Source organism: Schistosoma mansoni, chromosome 1 (genome assembly GCF_000237925.1).
Source record: "Schistosoma mansoni strain Puerto Rico chromosome 1, complete genome".
NCBI classification, from domain to species: Eukaryota; Metazoa; Platyhelminthes; class Trematoda; order Strigeidida; family Schistosomatidae; genus Schistosoma; species Schistosoma mansoni.
This window is the reverse complement of record NC_031495.1, coordinates 18472270-18490492: the sequence shown is the minus strand read 5'-3', so window position 1 is coordinate 18490492 and position 18223 is coordinate 18472270. Positions and strand designations below refer to the sequence as shown.

The 18223-nt window shown below is 35.2% G+C and overlaps 1 protein-coding gene across 1 annotated transcript in view; it reads left to right on the top strand.

Moving 5' to 3' along the window:
• Window positions 1-9396: 9396 nt before the first annotated feature.
• Smp_093220 (hypothetical protein) overlaps window positions 9397-18223 on the top strand; it is a gene marked incomplete at both ends in the record, with an annotated part of 33347 nt that continues 24520 nt past the window's right edge. The window contains 7 exons of the mRNA XM_018793525.1: window positions 9397-9429; window positions 9470-9605; window positions 9646-9816; window positions 10767-10913; window positions 11616-11859; window positions 14306-14372; window positions 16938-17177. Of these exons, the coding sequence (XP_018648028.1) occupies window positions 9397-9429; window positions 9470-9605; window positions 9646-9816; window positions 10767-10913; window positions 11616-11859; window positions 14306-14372; window positions 16938-17177 (1038 nt within the window). The remainder of the gene's footprint in view (window positions 9430-9469; window positions 9606-9645; window positions 9817-10766; window positions 10914-11615; window positions 11860-14305; window positions 14373-16937; window positions 17178-18223) is intronic.

The window sequence follows — 18223 nt, the reverse complement described above, 5'->3', positions numbered from 1 at the left end:
AACAAGCAGAAAAAATTGTGTACACAGATGTAGAGTTTCAAGATATTACTGTATTCTATTCTATTCCTTAGTTATCATATCTTGCACAGTCATCAAAGTAACCATAGTACTTGGATACGATGAAAGGGTAATCCGCGTTTTGTATTAGCCATGAGATATGACTTCGACGTGGGCTGGTCGATCACCCTATTCCCGCCAAACTCGAGTAGGCCCCCGATCACTTTCTAGGTGTCCCATTCGTTGGTGATCCACACATTTTAAAAATATTTGAAAGCATCTATATGAGACTGTTCTATTTATAAATTAGGTGAATAGTATTATATTTCAATGACATAACAACATTTCAATGGACTCTCTTATTTTATGGATTTAAGACTTACAGCATTAATTAAACAGTTGACATTTTGCATCGCTGTTGAGGTGAGACATCGGATTCCAAAGTGGATGCATGATTGATGTCTTATTTAATTTAGTGCGTGATGATTCTAACCCCGTTAAAGCAACGGGGGTATTAAAAAAGCCAAATGCGAAATGTAGCTGGATTTTTATATTTTAAACATTTAGATGTGAGCGGACAACCACCCACAAATCCCATATATATATATATACAGAGAGAGAGGATTTCTTTATGCTTGTTGGATTAAGGTTATTGGTAGTTTTACTTAGTTTCATAAAGTCACCGTGTGGTGATGAAAGAAACCTTTTCGTTTGTCGTCAAAATTTTTCATGATTTTTTACATAAGCCTACTGAGTATGCTCAACAGTTTCAGTGAAAATAAGAATTTATTGAGAGTTATTAAAACATATTAAAATAAAATATCGGATCACAGTCTGTAAACAGTTTATGTTTCATATGTCATACTGCCATCTAGCACATCCAATACATTTCTTAAAAGCTACTGTAAATTAATCAGTTCATCGGCCTCCAAGTGTTGATGTCATTGAAGGATTCCAGATCACTGGTCATATGGAGTGAAAAGAACCAATAAGAGGAGTCTGAGTTAGTTCAATGGGGTTTTGCTGGTTGCTGGTTGAAAGCAGCTGATAAACATCAAGGTAACGATGGTTTTCAACATAGCTTTTATGAAACAACAAAGGTCTAGCTGATGGTATTTAAGGTGAATGTCAGCAAGTTCTTTACAAAGAGAAGTATAAGGCCTCCACATAATTCAAGAATAAAACAGAGATCGGCTACTTCTGGTCTATTGGTATTGAAGTAGCCCAATCACGTATCATTGCACTGACCACTGGAATTCAGAAACGAAATATTTTCAAGATTGTTTTAAAAAAGTTGCTCTCACTTTCTTCACTCCTATTTTAATCTGGCTGTTCATTGTGAACCTTTGAAAATAAACTTTGTATATGGTTTGTCGTATTTTGAATCAACTGCAACTGCTTATTGGAATGAAAACTAAGTATTATTTGTGGATAGTATGCTTCTATAGCTTATTCAGTGGAGTTTATATTATAAATGGCATCTACATCCATTAAAGAATAACAGAAAACCCTATTTGGTTAGCGATGAGCAGCTGTAAAAGAAATTATTCACTAAAACATTTTTAAAGGTTCTGATAATGATACATAATCCGGAAAATATGACGTGCTCAGTAATTCAGTTAGGTGAGCATCTGTTTCTGGCAAAAACGAGGGCCTGGAATAGACATAGAATTTCGCCAAAGCAATAAGACCAAAGCGGGTACCGGGCACTAAGAAACATACACAAAGTTAAAGATCGGAAAAGCAGCTAGTTTATTCCAATGAACAAGGCTGAAAACTTGTACACTAACCTACGAAGTTTTTACTGAGCACACTAACAGGATAGTAACCGATTACATAACTTTTCGGCGAAATCTATCTCTACTGGGTTGACCTTACTGAAGGATGCAAATAGATACATACATATAGAGCTTGGGGCACTTAAATAGTTTGCTACTGTATATCGCTAATGTAGGCGATCTATGTGGACCTAATCAAGATGGACGGGAATGGAGTGACTAATCAGCTTACATCGAAAACACATCACACTGTAAATGTACAACGTGGATTACACTTTTGTTGTATCCAGCCCATTGAAACCGTCAAAGCGAGTATTTGAAGAGAAAAAACTAAGTATAAAGAAGGAAGAGCAAGAAGGACAAACTAAACAATGACCGACTTGACGAAAAAATAATGTCAAAAACAAAATGAATAACAATAAGCAAATGAGGAATATCACAGGATATGTATAGATCGATACTAAATAGTGAAGTGATAAATTACTGCATGCCCTTATTTATTATTCTGTCCATCTTGAAGCTTCCCTTCGTCAGGTATGTGCTTATATTGTTAGAAAGAGTTATAGATGCCACAGGAAATCGGAGTTTGACATCATCTTTATAATCGAAGATTACAAACTCAGTCAACCCCGAAGACATAAATGAAAGGGTTCGGGGATATGTTTGAAAATCTGTCGGTATATCGAGACATGTTTGGTCATAGCTTGTTAGCAGTTGCAAGGAATGGAAATTGCTCCCTGTGAAATTGCTAAGACAACTTATGAGAACTGTAAAAAATACATTTTAGGAAGATACATTGTGTTGAGGAGTAACTTGTGAGAGACAGTAATCACAGTCAACCAAGATATTTTCAATAGCTCTTACAATCTGCTCCACCTTAATTTTGTAACATCATTTCAGTTTCCAGAAAAGTTTGATAGCGCTATCTTTACAAAGCAAATCTGCTTTATATTTTGAACTGATGTACGCAAAATTTCTACCAACATTCATTCATAATCTAAATAGAATCATTACGTAGTAATTACACGTGCAGTATTTTCGGGGAAATGTCCTTAGGAGAATGATATTTAAGTCATCGTTTCTAAGTTAATACGATTGACAATGTGTTTGCTTGAATTCTTGCTGTACGGCTGCTTCATTATTTCAGCTTCATATGAAAGAAAATACTGACACAATCATAGTAGCAGTGGATCACCAATACCTCCAGGCAGGAACCTAGGTATATTATCGATAGAAGAGAAGAAAATAGGTAAATCATAGTAAGATGCTATCCTTAGTCTTTAAAGATATGTCAGGGTTTCTCTTAAAGGACTCCTACGAAGTCGCTTGTACTAGCTCAGTTGGCGGCGAATTCCAGCATTTGACAACTCTTAAGGAGTAGAAGTTGTGTCCACAGTCCGTTCTGCTGTGTCCTGTCTCTAGTTTCTGGGTGTTAAATTTTAGGTTTGTGTTGGAGCTGAACTTAGGTAGGTGTTTAAGGGGATGTCCAGAAGTATTTAAGATGCTGTGAGTCACCAGAAGGCCACCTGTAAGACGGTTGTACTCTAATGAGTAAAGGTTTAGTGATTGCAGGAGCTCTTCATAAGGCTTCAATTTGTACCCCCGGACCGATTTCGTGGCTCGCCGTTGGATACGTTCGAGACTGTCCTTATCCTTTTGGAGTGAGGGAGGAAATACTATATTTCCGTGCTCTTATTTGGGACGAATAAAACTGTTGGAGATTATATGGGAAGTTCTTCCGTCGAACTGGCCAAATATGCGCTTCAATGTTACCAGTGCAAAGTTTTGTGGAAAGGTATTTTTGTCACGGTAAGCGTAAGACTTCAAACTTTGTGGTATAAGCACTCCCAAATCTTTTTTCCGAATTGGGATACTTCTAGAGGTGAGTTGTCTAAGTTATAGTCATAGTCCCTATCATGTCTTGGATGTGACCCTAAAATAATGTCCCCAGTGATGAATGCTCTAATCATTGTCAGTTTATGTGTGTATGGCGAAAACAAGTATATGCGGATTAAAATGTTTGATTGAGATATGTCTTCATTTATTTGATCCGGAATATTGTATTATTATGACAATATTTTAACTTTATTCGGTTTGCCTATATTACTTATCAGTACGTGAAAGAAACGTATGAAATTTAACTGACGTTTTCAAAAAGGCGGCTGAATAGCAATCCTTCAGACAGATTAAGCTGAAATGACCGTAAATACAGCTTTTGTTTAACTGCATCTATTTCATCAACCGCCTTGTAACTTTAGTTTGAAAAGGTTTTCCAACAGGTATGTTTTGCTGTTCTGTTTTTTGTTACATTTACTAGTAAGTTAGAGTAGACCCTTCAAATATAAGTTCCATTGCAACTCTTTGTAGTGATTTCGATATCGCAGTACCTTGTAAGTAAAATATGCTGGTTATTGCAAAATCTAATTACATTTATATAAATTGAGTAGAATATGCTGTTTAATATTTATGATATGGATAACCATAGAGCATTTAAGCATTCTACTGTAGTCGACCATTTTACGTAGCAAATAACGTGAGTAGATCTTTATGGTGTGTCTTTGAGACTTGTTTTTTTAAGACGACGTGACTGTAAATTGCAAAGAAAAGCAAACTCATAAGCTTGCATTCGAAGGAAAAATATTATTCACGTTGATATTTTTTTGATCCAGTGGCAAGAGTGAGTCGAGGTTCAAGGGTTATGTATTCCTTATACTTTGTGTTCATCCCATTAATAAGCTAATGTGGTTTCAGTGTGCAGATGCTTGAATTAAATCCTAAGACTAAGACCAGTTGAATCCAGATGGGCTTCCACTAATTTTTCATTCAACCAATACTATCTGCCCTGAGCCACCTGTGACATGACTGCTTTATGTAAAAATATGTTCATTTATTAACCATTACCGGCAGATTCATCGATAATATACTAATGGCGCGGTTTCTAAGGAGCTACTATTGATCATATATACTTATTTACAAAATTCCTGTTTAGTATGGTTGTTAATGTATGTTGTCAGCGTATAGCTAATGTGGATGATACATGCACCAAATCTGCTTTTTATGACCAATGGCAGGCATTTATATGCCATCCTAAATTCCAGTAAAGACGACATAAACAAAAAGCTGAGTTTTTTGCGGGATAACTTTCTTTGATTGAAACTGAGAACTTAGTCATATCTTGACATGAAAGCTTAATCTATGAATTTGGTTCTGAATATAAGAAACACTGGTAAAAGTAGTTGCAACTTAGATCTGTGTCAACGCTGGAGTTAGTCGTAAACTTTCACATAGTCATACGACCTCAAGCTTTGTATGTACATTTAGGAGACAAAATGTGGTGTGGATATTTCAATTATTTCAACATGAAACCTCCAAGGTGCATATCCCACGAATTCGTCCCAACGTAGGGAGCATCTAAATCACATCGCTATCAGCCTCCGGTGGATGGGCTCGATAGAAGACTGTCGCTCATTCTGGAGCACATGTTTACATTCAGATCATGCTCTAGTGCGAGCACGTGTCTCTCTGCGTCTTACTGAACGTAGAAAAGACGCTGCAAGGAAACCTCTTAGGGTTCTGCTTAATGATAGTCAAGCTAAGAATATATTTCAGGAACAACTAGAAAAACAGTTAGTCAACCATGTAAGTTGTGCCCACCCCGAGGCAGCGTAGAATGACATCCGAAAAGCTGTGAAACAGCAGTGATACCTGCCAGTACGGTAAACCATAACGTTAGGGAAAACACTGGGTCTCAGCAGCGTCTACCGCACCGATAGATGCTCGAAAACTCATCCCATCTGGCTCTGGACATAAAGAAGGGCGGAGTCAGATTAAGCGCAGGCTAATAAGAAGCCTACGCAATGATCGTGAACAGTGGTGGGTAGCGAAAGCAAGAGAGATGGAAAAGGCAGCGGCAATAGGCAACAGCAGACAACTGTTCAGGCTTGTTAAAGAAACTGGTATTAGGAACCCAACTGTCAGCGAAACTATCTCGGAAACAGATGGACACATTATTCAATTTCAATCCAGGAGATTGGATCGATGGGCAGAACACTTTAGGGATCAGTTCAACTGGCCTTCAGTCACACTTCGGTTTCCCACGATCCCCAGTCGACTTGAATGACAAGTTAATGTAAGTCCACCAACTCCTTACGAGGTTCAAAAAGCTATAGGAAATCTGAAGCGAGGGAGAGCAGCAGGCCCTGACAGGTTTACCCTGAGATTTTTAAGGATGGTGGTCCAGTACTAGCGGCGAGATTGACTGAGGTCTTAGGTAGAATCTGGGAACTAGACGTCATCCCATCTGACTGGTCCAAATCACTGATTGTGTCAGTCTATAAGAAAGGACAAAAGTCTTCTTGTGACAATCACAGAGGGATCAGTTTGACCAATATAGTGTCCAAAATATTAGCTTCAATAATACTTAGGCGCCTAACCAAAGCTCGTGAAGAGCAGACTAGAGAAAACCAGGCTGGTTTTCGACCTGGACGTGGTTGCATAGACCAGATATTGATTCACCGTCAGGTCCTAGAACATGGACATACATTCAGACGTCCCACAATAGTAGTATTTCTTGACCTTAAGGCGGCATTTGACTCCGTTGATCGTGAGGTTCTTTGGCAGTGTTTGTCACTGAAAGGAGTACCAAAGAAGTACGTTAACTTTATAAAGGCTCTCTACTCGAACATAACTGGTCGAGTTAGAGCTTATGGAGAACTGTCATCAGAATTGATTACCTCAAGTGGTGTTCGTCAGGGCTGTCCACTCTCTCCATTCTTGTTTAACTTTGTCGTTGACATGCTTTTAGAGATAACACTTTCATGGTCTTACTTTTCAGGAGTCTATGCTCTTCAGTTGATGAGGTTGTGAATCTTCATCAACTGAGATGGTTGGGCCCCCTGTTACGTATGTCTGAACACCGATTACCACGACGCGCAATGCTGACTAGTATTGGGGATGGTTGGAAGAGAGTTAGAGGCGAACATGCTAAAACATGACATCAGTGCTTGAAGTCACTAACTTCTAGTCTGAGCCATGTTGGTAGATGCAGACTACTTGGTTGAGGTTTGCGTGACTATCGTAACCAATGGTTGGAGACTAGGTGACATGGCTCAGAATCGATCACCTTGGCGTAGGTGTATACACTCTCTGTCTTCCTTTAAACTATGAGATTAAAATTGCTTTATATCTTCCTGTACTATATCCGTATATGCAGTCTTTCTTTTATATATCACCACCGTTAAATTAACTACTATGAATTCGGTGTTCATCTTGTTGTGCTAATGAGGTATGGCAACTTGGACCGATGCATGTATGTGCCTGGTCCTACATTGTAGCTGACTGACTGATGCTCTATCGAGAGAGTTATTTGCTGACTTAGAATACACAGATGATATAGTTCTTTTAATGAAACGCTGACAAAATATAATCTTCTGACCACCTTCAGTAGCAATGCAGGCATGTTTGGGATTTGATTTTCTCTCTCTGGATGTAAAATGTTTCTTCAGGATCGGCTTGCGTCATCGCCTGAATTCATGATAGGGAGTTAAGTATTTGGGCTTGTCAATCGCTTCACTTCTCGTAAGGGTCTTATCGGCATTGATAGATTGTTGTCTCAAGAAAGCTCGATTAGTATTTCTCAAATTCCATCACTTGTGGCGTAGGCGAGATGTTCGACTGCCAGACAAATGAATGGTATATTGTTCAATAGTTCACTCTGTTCTTTGTGGCCGTGAAATATAGCTATTAAGAACAAAGAGCATTCGTTGGTTACTAGTTTTCGATCATAGGCGACTTAGGAGCATCGTGTATTTTGGGACCACTGAGTAAGCGATAGCTGAGTTAGGAATAGGATATTTTATAAGGATAGCAAATCAACAGTAAATGTTTATCAACTGAAGCGTTTGGGACGTTTATTAGATATCCTCAACCATCGTCTACCTCGATAGGCTATGTTGTGTGATGTAATAGTAGGCTGAAAGAAAGGTATGGTCGGCCAAACCAAAACGTGGCATTAGTCCATGGAGTTATTGATTGTAGACCATCAACGTTGATGATCTATGTCGAATGATTGGAGATCTACTCGAGTTAGACGGGAACGGTGTAACGAACAAGCTATCTTCGAAGTCACACCTCGCGATCATCACCTTACGTGGATTGCCCCATCGACGTATCAAGGGACCATGGATGCTCTGAAGACTGTACAACACAAAGGACGTTATTACAAGAATATATTAGTTAAAGTAGATACAAGATGTTGGGATGACCCTGTAATTTTCTCGCAAGCGACATGACAAGCTCATGGGTCATCAAGGAGCATTTCAACCAATCAGCGATTAATTAGAAGTTATGTGAAGTTATGTTACTAAAATAATGAAAATGGAAAAGTCACATGTGGAGATCCTGATTGGCTGATTTATACACTGCTACTATGTTTAGCAGTATTCTAGAACTTTCAGTAAAAACTCAAGGACTCTTAAATTACTATAAAATCCCTAGATTTTCTGTACATAAATGAACCCTGTAGTAAAGTGCTTCCCTCACACTTTGTGCCTTTTCTCTGGTCTTCAAGTCGCTGAGTAGTTCTAGCTCGGGGGTTACGGAACTAGCCTAGGGAAGCGAATATAGCGTTCAATCGGCGAGACGTAACACAAGCAAAAGTAGAACCACTGCCGCATGGGCCAATCCATGGCGTATGATTAACTGATGCGCGTTGATTGTCCTTGACCTTGACTGGGATCGATGATCTGTTCGACATTTAGTGACCCAACTGCTGAATGATTTAGCTAGGGTTCAATGACATTTCACTGACCTTACATGATAATTGGACTGAGCCATGTAAACGGGTGTAAACTACTTGATTGGAGTCCGCATGACTAACTTAACCAATGGCTAAAGACTTTTAATGAAATGGCTCGAAATCGTTTGCAATGGCACAGGTACATTTGTTCTTTGTCTTCCTGCAAATTCTAGACCTCTAAAGTTCTCGTAATTTTTCTCCATCTCGCCAATTTATATTTCTTGAACCAGATCTTTGATGCCTAATCTTTTCGATTACCATTGAAACTGTTACTACCTCTGCTACCCTGGGAATTGGACTAACAATCTTATCTTGCTGTACTGATGGAATATGGAACTTGAGCTGGTGTAAATACGTACCAGTTTCTTCGTTCTGACTAACTGACTGATGAAGTTCAAGTGATATTTAAGATAGGAGTTCAGTGATTAAATTTACGACAAAAATCTAGTAATTTTTGAAGTTCTTAACTTCTTAATCATGCTTATCCTTAGCAGTTACTTCCACTATTTTCATGTGTTTAGTGAACACCTTTGATAATTACCGATTGCGAAGTCACTTTTATACCCATATTTTTCCGTGTTTGCGTTTGCTTATGGGTAGTTTCACTCAAAGAGTTGAATCTGATAAGCATGTTTGTAACCCTACATTTTTAGAACTTGAGCATTTGATCCTGAGTAATATATTCGAGTACCACCAACAACCCTTCTTCAATCGTAAAGTTTTTGATGCTACTCTCTTTTTAGTTAATTCTTACAATACAAAATGACGACGGAAGATCCAAAAGTATTATATCCCCTGCATTACCATGTTTGGAATAATGATTATATGGCTTTGGATGAACTACTTCACCAAAAAAAGGTACAGATATGCGTAATTTAACGAAATTCATTTTCACTAGCATGATATAGAGAAACTGGATCCTCATGGAAGAACCCCATTGATGTTATGCATTGTACTTGATCATTTAGAGTCTGCACGAGTTTTACTCCGCCATGGTGCAAACGCTTGCGTTTCTACTAGTAAATTCTGGACAGGTATTTGTTTCGAAGTTTGATTTTATCTATAAAAATTTAGCTGCACAGGAGGCCATTGCAACAGGGGACCCTGAACTTGTTAAACTAATCTTGGTTCATAGAGACGCTCAAATTGTTCGTCACCAGGCTGTTATAGTTGCAGATTTGCTTCAGAAGCTCAGAGAAACCCCCGATTTTTATATTGAAATGAAATGGGAGTTCACTAGTTGGTGTAAGTTATTATATTCTCATTACATTATGAATTTCGGCGAAACCGTTGAGGTACTTTGTATTGTAAACATATGTATCGGCTTATCAATAACGTTTCAATAGCAATCCTTTATAGGCTTGATGAAATCATAATATTTCTAAGAAAACTATTTGTTGTAAAATGTAACTCAGTAAATGAAGTTGCACATGTTATTAATAGGTATCTGTAATATTGAGATTAATTTGACAGATTTTTTCCTACTTCGGTACATGTACTCTTACAAGTAACCTTTTGAAAATTATGACTGAATAATCACATTTACATACAAATATCTTAACGTTAAATTGTTTCTAATCTTAAATATTGGCGCTATTGATCTACCAAATAACAGCCAAAATCAGCACTGGTTTCACTTATTTTGAGATATTAGTATTTTGTCATAAAAATAGGCCTTGTATTAGAATCTGCTTTAGTTAGCGATTTTTACACAAGAGATGTAGCCAAAGGTCTTTTATACAAACTTGTTTTTTATTGTTCAGTTTTCGGTTTATTATTTGCAATGAATATAATTGTTACTCGACTTCTGAACTTATCATCATGTGACTTAGTGATTAAGATACTACTTTCAACCATTAAATCACAGTTTCAAACCAAGTAGTATCTCTAACTGTCTCCCAAAATGTGTATTTCGAAACCCAGGTCATAAAGCTGCTCTTGGTGAGATGAGTTACATTAGAAATCCAGTTTACTGCTAACCTTGTCATACTCAACTCGGTAAACGTTGGCATGATGCTTACTTTATTAGCGAGGTTTTTAAAAGACTAAATGAGTTCCTTTTTTCAAAATATGTGAGTTATATCTTACTAAACGTACATTTATCTGAAGTTGTTTTTTCTTCAAATTCTACTTGGAGTCTGAAATCTATTTATTTATAAAGCGTCTTGTCAATATGTTTTCTGAACTCGTTTTAGTACCACTTGTATCGCGTATGTGCCCAAGTGATGTTTGTCGGGTATGGAAATGTGGATCAAATGTTAGAATTGATACGAATTTACTTGGATTTAATGGCTCAGCATCATGGGTTCGCGGTCATCTGAGCTATATGTTTAGAGCTGGAGGTATGATATCAATTATTTTCATATGTTACGTATTAGTTCCAGTAAGCTTTATAAATTAATGTCTGTCGTTCACTCTTTTAAAATAATTGTTTCCTATGTCGAATATTCAATTTTGAGATCAAATAGATCTATCTCTTTATTTGGATAGAGAGCAATTTTTATGTTTTATATTTTTGAGTAATTATCAAAAGAGTGTATCTTAAATGTGCTTAAAACATGTAAACGATGTTACCAGTTACCTATTTCAACTTTCTCATTATTAACTTCGCTGTTAACAAATTAGTAGTATTATTTTGTGAAAAGAGATTTGTTAAACAGTTGATCAAGTTAATAAAAATTAGTCACAGATTGTCTGTCAGTGTAATAGTGACCGAAATATTAACAGATATTAAAATCACAACTATATTCACTCTGTATATAAATTTTCTTGATAGAAGTATCGCCACGTTTACTCCTGAAAAGAATATGTTGATCCACCAAGAAATTAAGACATTTTATGCAAATACGTTTTTTTGTCTAGAAAAATATGTTTTTGAATGCTATAAAACATTTAACTCAGTATTTTATGGTCACAGCTGAGTTTAAATGATGTATTGAGTTATGTAATCTTTTCACTTGTATTGTTGAAGGTCTTGTAAAATAGAAATAAGTGTACACATCCAAGAAACTATGTTATCATTTTACTTTTTCCTGTTTATCTAGAATCTGGAGCATATATGGATGAAGTAAATCACACTGATCGAACTATTTATCGGCATAATGTGAATTTACTTAATCGGCCTGATGGGGTGGATAATACACCAGGTGCTGGGAGTGGTGCAGGTGCTGCAGCTACTGCTGCTGCCCAGCTCTTTGTACGTGAACCTTCAGAAAGTACCATTGCAAACAAATTAACTCAACCTATCTTCGTTACATATTTGGATACAGATAAAATAGAGTTTGAGAAGTGAGTTCCCTTGGTCATACAAAAAGTACTACTATTATATTTCCTTTCTGCAATAAAATTATCGACTGACTAACAGTTTCTGTTGCAATTGACTACTTATTTAAGATATCCTTGTTTTAATTATATGGGTGTGTCCATATGGATGTTCTGTACACAGTCAGTGTGACATCACAGTCAACATCTTTAACAGAAAATATCCACAAATCCAGTAAAATATTTAGTTGAAAATATTTACTGACTATTAGTTCGGGATGAATATAGAATCCATTGTGGTACTATTAGTTGTTATTATTTGATTTGGATCATCCTGTTTCTTTTAAAATTTCATTCAAAGTCAACTTCTTAATAACTTGTTACTCATCGATTTTATTGCAAACTTCCATACTCTAGAGTGATAAAAGTAGTAACAGTATTAGTAAAAGTAAAAAAGATTAAACATAGAAGATTCGAGAAAATATGGGTTTGTGCATTAAAAAATAATAAGACAATTTAGAAGCTTAAGATCTGAGGGAACACAAAGAGTGAATGCACCTATTCCATTCCAAATGATGCTAAGCCATGTTATCCGAAATCGCTAACCATTGCTTATAAAAACCCAAAATAAAATCAATTTGTATGGTTATATATATATATATATATATATATATATATATATATGTAATGGATAATTAAGTGAACAGAACCACTAAATGTATTTGAAAACACATCAAGGAAAACCCTCAAAACATTACACTTATAACCATCTTGCAGAAGTAGTGCTGGGTATGTTTTGCTGTAAGCAAAGCATAGAATCTAAGCTTGTTGTTCATTCTTATTGGTTAGCAAGGTGTATCGTCAATCTCTACGAAATTCTTGCAGCTCTATCATTTAGACCGATCGATTTATACAATGATTAAGTTACCGACCAATTTGTTTTAAAATGAAAACTGTTCAAAAATGTCCGGAAGCTTCAAATATTTACAACATTTCACGAGTTTTTCTAAGTAACCAGTCAGTCAGATGCCATGTGAGACCCGACTATAGCTGTTAGCTTGAAGTGGTAGTTAGACCGGCCCATCGTAATGACCTGATCGAGTTATATTGGCTGGAACAATATTTCCTTTAGGCCCTATAATATCAGTCGGATTAGTTGGGGCACGGTAAGACTAGGGTGAGGTCATGCTGCTGCCTATACTGAGGTATGATTGCTGTAAGTTGTTTTCCTTACGCAACTAGCATTTGCAATGATGTTGCTTTCTCACAACAGAGGAAAGAAGTTGGAAAAGGTCAGTCTTAAAAATTTTGCACGCCACCTATACACGAATTTCCATCCTTGTTGGTAAGGGTTTTTAAAGTGTAGAGCTACCATATCACAAACTTCTCACAGAAAGGCTGCATGTGATCGATCTCAAGCAGTTTCTTTTACACTCCGTAGTCACACCACCACGTCAGTACGACCAGAACTAATCCAATTTTTCTTCAGGTCCACCAAGAAGAAATATTGTTTCATTGTTTAAGAGATCGAGAAATGAAAAACGACCTCATACCTCTAACAGCACTAGAGGTCCTGTTGTTCATAATTAAGTTCCCTCATCACTTTTTAATGTTGTGTTCCCATAAGTAACCGGATATGTGATATATAAGTTCGTTAACCCGTATTCGGATAGTGAACTACACAAAGGATTTCAGAATGTATATCATGCAATGTTTTTTTTAAAAATTTGTCTGCGTGGTTTGATACAGACGACAATTCATTTAATCTAAAATGGTATCGATAGATGAATAGAAATAGTTTAGTATGTGTAAAATCATTGTTTAGACAATTACACTAAATATATTCATTATAAATTTTCTTAATTATCTACTATGATTCATGTGGTTAAATAAGCAAACCGTGTATTCTGGTTGGATGAATCTATCTTGACTACTGTAGTGATTATTAGCTAAAAAAGAAATAAGACGCAAGCATATAATTATGCAACTTTATAAGGACTTGTGCTTCATTGACTTAAAAAAAATTTTATTTAAAATTATAAAATCAAAATTCTGAATATTATTTCATTTAGATCCTTCAATGTAGATATGAGCAACATTTTTAACTGTTACAAAACAAGCTTTACTGAGTTTGTATATGAAATGGTAGTTACCTATTTGGATAAATTAACTAATTGAATTATTTCTTCACTAGTTCAGCATTTCCCAATATACTGCTTGTAATGATTTCCATATTGCTATTTCATCATCTAATAAATAACAATCATCTATGTTCAATAATTTTTAGTTGCCTAAATTTTGACTATTGTTCGTTACTTCTTCTTCTTGATATAGTTTTTCGATTAAAATATTTCTGTTAATCAATTGTTGTCTTTTTTTCTGTCTACATAGTTCATATTTTACTATTTTTATTGGTTATCAATACATGTATGCTTATTTGGTATGTATTTGTCTGTGTTTATTATACATGTAGAAGCAAATCGGGATTTTTAGGTTGGCGATCAGATCGTAAAGAAACTATTAACAATCATCCTTGTCAAGTAGGTTAAATTAAAAAAAATATTAATCAATTTGTGTTTTATTCACTTGCTTATTAATTCAATATACTTTATATAAATAACTGATAAATGTTTGTTCGGACTAATATATATATTTCAATTAACAATGAAGGGGGACTACCCTCAACTTAGTGGTTTCCTCATAGTGCACCCTGTTTACACTGCACCTTAAAAACTAGATGCATTGGTGTAGTTTAGTCAATTTTTATAAGGGGGGATATATATATATTTCGCGCGTATAGAAAGTTTTTAGTTTCAAGCCGCGTCGAAACTTTTAGCCCCCAAATGCCCTGGTACGGTCGAGAGTGGGGAGGGCCCGCCTTTTCTCAAAATGCTCTCACACGGTCATGCGTATATAGCCTCTGCCAGGGAAGTCCTACTCACTACCTTCTCGTGGCGGGGGTGTTGTTTACAAAATTGAGAGAACGGAAATCGAATGTCCGGCGCTTTCACCGGGTCGGTGGACACGGAAAGTCCACCTAGGGGAGTTGGAAAACCCTGATTCCAAACCAATGGTGCACATGGGCTTCAGTATCGTGAGGGAACGAGTGGCTTATGAATCAATTGTTGATCACCGGCTACCATGGGACTGCACCTCCTCATGATGCTTCACTGCCTTGTGGATGAGACTTTCAGGCCGAAGACTCGGAGTGTGGCCCCTTAAGAAAACCAGATGCTTCGGTCTGGGCACCTGGGCAGTATCACAGCTCTCACACAAATCAAATGAGACTTATGTGGCGCATACATATCTGGTGCCCCTTTGTACCAATATTTATGTGTTTAAATAAATATATAAGTAATAACAATGCAAAATTAACGTTGTTTTATGTAGTTTGTGTATAATTGAATTACTAAAATGAACTTGATTAAAAGAATAATTGTGAAAGAAGCAACCGATTAATTTCAGTACGGCAAACAAAAATTATCGAGTTTATTCATCTACACATTAAAAATTAATCACAAAAGAAATGTTCAACATTTATAGAGCTTAGATCTTAAAAGTAGTCTAATTTTCAACTAGTGAATTCACGTTTGTTTTTTTATGTATATCTATATTAAATCCCATACACTATTCATGAAATATACAGATAAGCAATCAGTTTTATAAAACTATGATAAGATACTAATCTATTTGAAACATAAAGAGATTTATCAAAATAAGCATGAATGGGTTTTATTAAAAATTTTAGTAACAAATGGGATAGACCGTTACTAATTTTCGTAGAACAATACAATAAAATGAATTAACTTTTTAATTTGATATGATCACAAGCCCATTTTAGTTCGATCAGTCAATTTCATAGCTGAAGTAGATAAACGTAAAAAAAAATAATGATAAAATCCATCTTTGCTTACAATGGTTGTGAATTTAGGCTATATCGAGTCAATACGCACAGTATGCACATATGCCAATTAGAGACTGACCAGTTGCAGTCCTAAACATCAATGGGAATATTCAAACAAACAATACTAAGCGAATTTAAAATCGTATTGTTAATTTATTATTTGTTAATAGTATTATTTGAAAATAAGTTACCTTATATATATACCATCCATGTGATTATCTGTTAATAATAACTTCAATATCATTCATGATATAAATTAAATTTTTGATTAAAAAAAGTAATTACAAAAGTTATGTGTACAGATTGATATAGATGATGTCTGAATTTCACTAATCTCATCATCGTATCGTGATCAAATGCAGATATTTATTTTTAACTATTATAACATTTGTGAAATGTATTAGTTTGTTTTTTTTAATGCAGAACACATATTTACATGATCAGCTGATATATGAAAGTTTTCTTTTTGAGAAAGTTCAGTCTTTCATTGTATATCAAATCTACTATATAGTGTGTTATTATGTTAAATATTTAATAGTGAATTTGATATTACTTTGTAAAAAAAGAAATTCTTATACACTGTATTAACTCTTCTGCAAAATGAATACTTGTATAACTTGTGATCGTGCTAGTGCAGTGACATTTCTTCATTATTTTGGAAGTTATTTAATCCAAAGACTGACAGGAAACATTTATGAATGAAACAAAAATCAACCTTTCTACATCGCATAAGGTAAAGTCGATACCTCTGACATGTTAATGGATTAAACTTTGGGTTTTAATCTCTTAGTAAAGGTAGTGTACTTCTTACAATATTTGTTTCTTTCAGTAATTAAATATTAGTAATGGTGAATTGTAAGGACTCGTATCATGTCAAAACAGAGATTATCATTTGGTAAATCCAATCATTTTGTAATGTTCATATCGATAGCCCAGATAATAGCCCTTATTCATAAATTTCAAAGTTAATTTGTCAATCTAGTAACGGTTAAACAAATTATGATGACAATGATAAGTAGTCTATAACATACCATAGAATGAAAAATGCTTCTACTTCGTGAGTAGATTTTACTGCACTATAAACCGCTTATTTAGAGAGCAATGAAAAATTAGTAGTTAAAGCCTATTTTTCTTCCAAATATGAATATCAATCTGTACCACTTATAGTTGTTAACATTTCTTTTTCTTCTTTTTTTCTAAGGTATACTGTGCATCGAATGTACAAATCATTACATTACGTCGTACGGAACATTTAACTGAAGAAAATCTACGTGATCTTAATCAACAGCACAATTCTAATGATAATGAACATGGTGGTGCAGGTGGTGGTGTTTGTGGTGATGACATAGTATTTCCAGGTGGTCGAGGCAATTTACTAACAAATCTACTACAAACAGCTGCATCTGAAACTAAAACCAAAACTGATTTAGCTGTTACACATGTAAATTAAATTAAACACCTATTTTTTTACCAGTAATAATTATGAGAATAATTAATTTACAATAATATATTGTAGGTTTGTTTTTTTCATCATACTTTCAATATTAGGGTGATGACCTGATTTAAATTTAATAGATTGTGACATCATTTAGTATAACTAGTTGAATTTGAGGTTACTGAAATTTTTTGTTACTATAACAGTTTTTTTCACTATGAGTTATTACTAGGATTACCGATATTGGTACAATGAATAGACTGGTTACTGAATAACTTATTTTTGATGAATATATTGTCTACTATTTAACTAAAATCAAATATGGTATTTTCATATTTGTGATTTAGTGTGTAGTTGTACTGTGCTGACCCTTTCCCTGATACATTATATGGACACTGTAACGATTTTTACTTAGTCACTGAGTTGCTTGTGTCATTCCACTAACATTCTGTCACCATTTGTATTACCTACTGATTTTAAAAATGCTAGGGATCAGATTCATTTTGGTACTATAAGTATTCCTTATTTAAGAAAAGCCAAGTGAAAAGTCAACTAGCCATAATCAACATAAAGTCTAACATTGGTGTAGTTTAGCTGAGATCATCATATTATATCAGGACAACGAGATGAAACTAACAAGATAAATATCAAAAGAGTTGAAATAGTTTTGCAACAGTGTTAGTAAAAAATACTGTATTGAGAATATAGTCCATGAAGACAAAACGAAAAAGCATACACGAGGGAATAGTGGGACTTAAGATCTTTAGGAATAGGAACAATGAATGCATTTATACCATTGTAACCGATCCGAGGAGTTTCATTAAACATTTCTAACTATTAATCGTGGTTATATCAAGGACTTCAACTAGGTAGTCTATATCCACCAACACAGATCACACCAACAGTCAGTGACCTCAGATACTTTTTGTACGTCTTGCTTTGGCCACCAACAGATTTCTTCCAATCTATTCCTATAACTTTCATGAAACTCATAATAATCACCTTTGATATTTTTTTCTATGATTAACAATTGCAGTTCATTTTATTAGTTA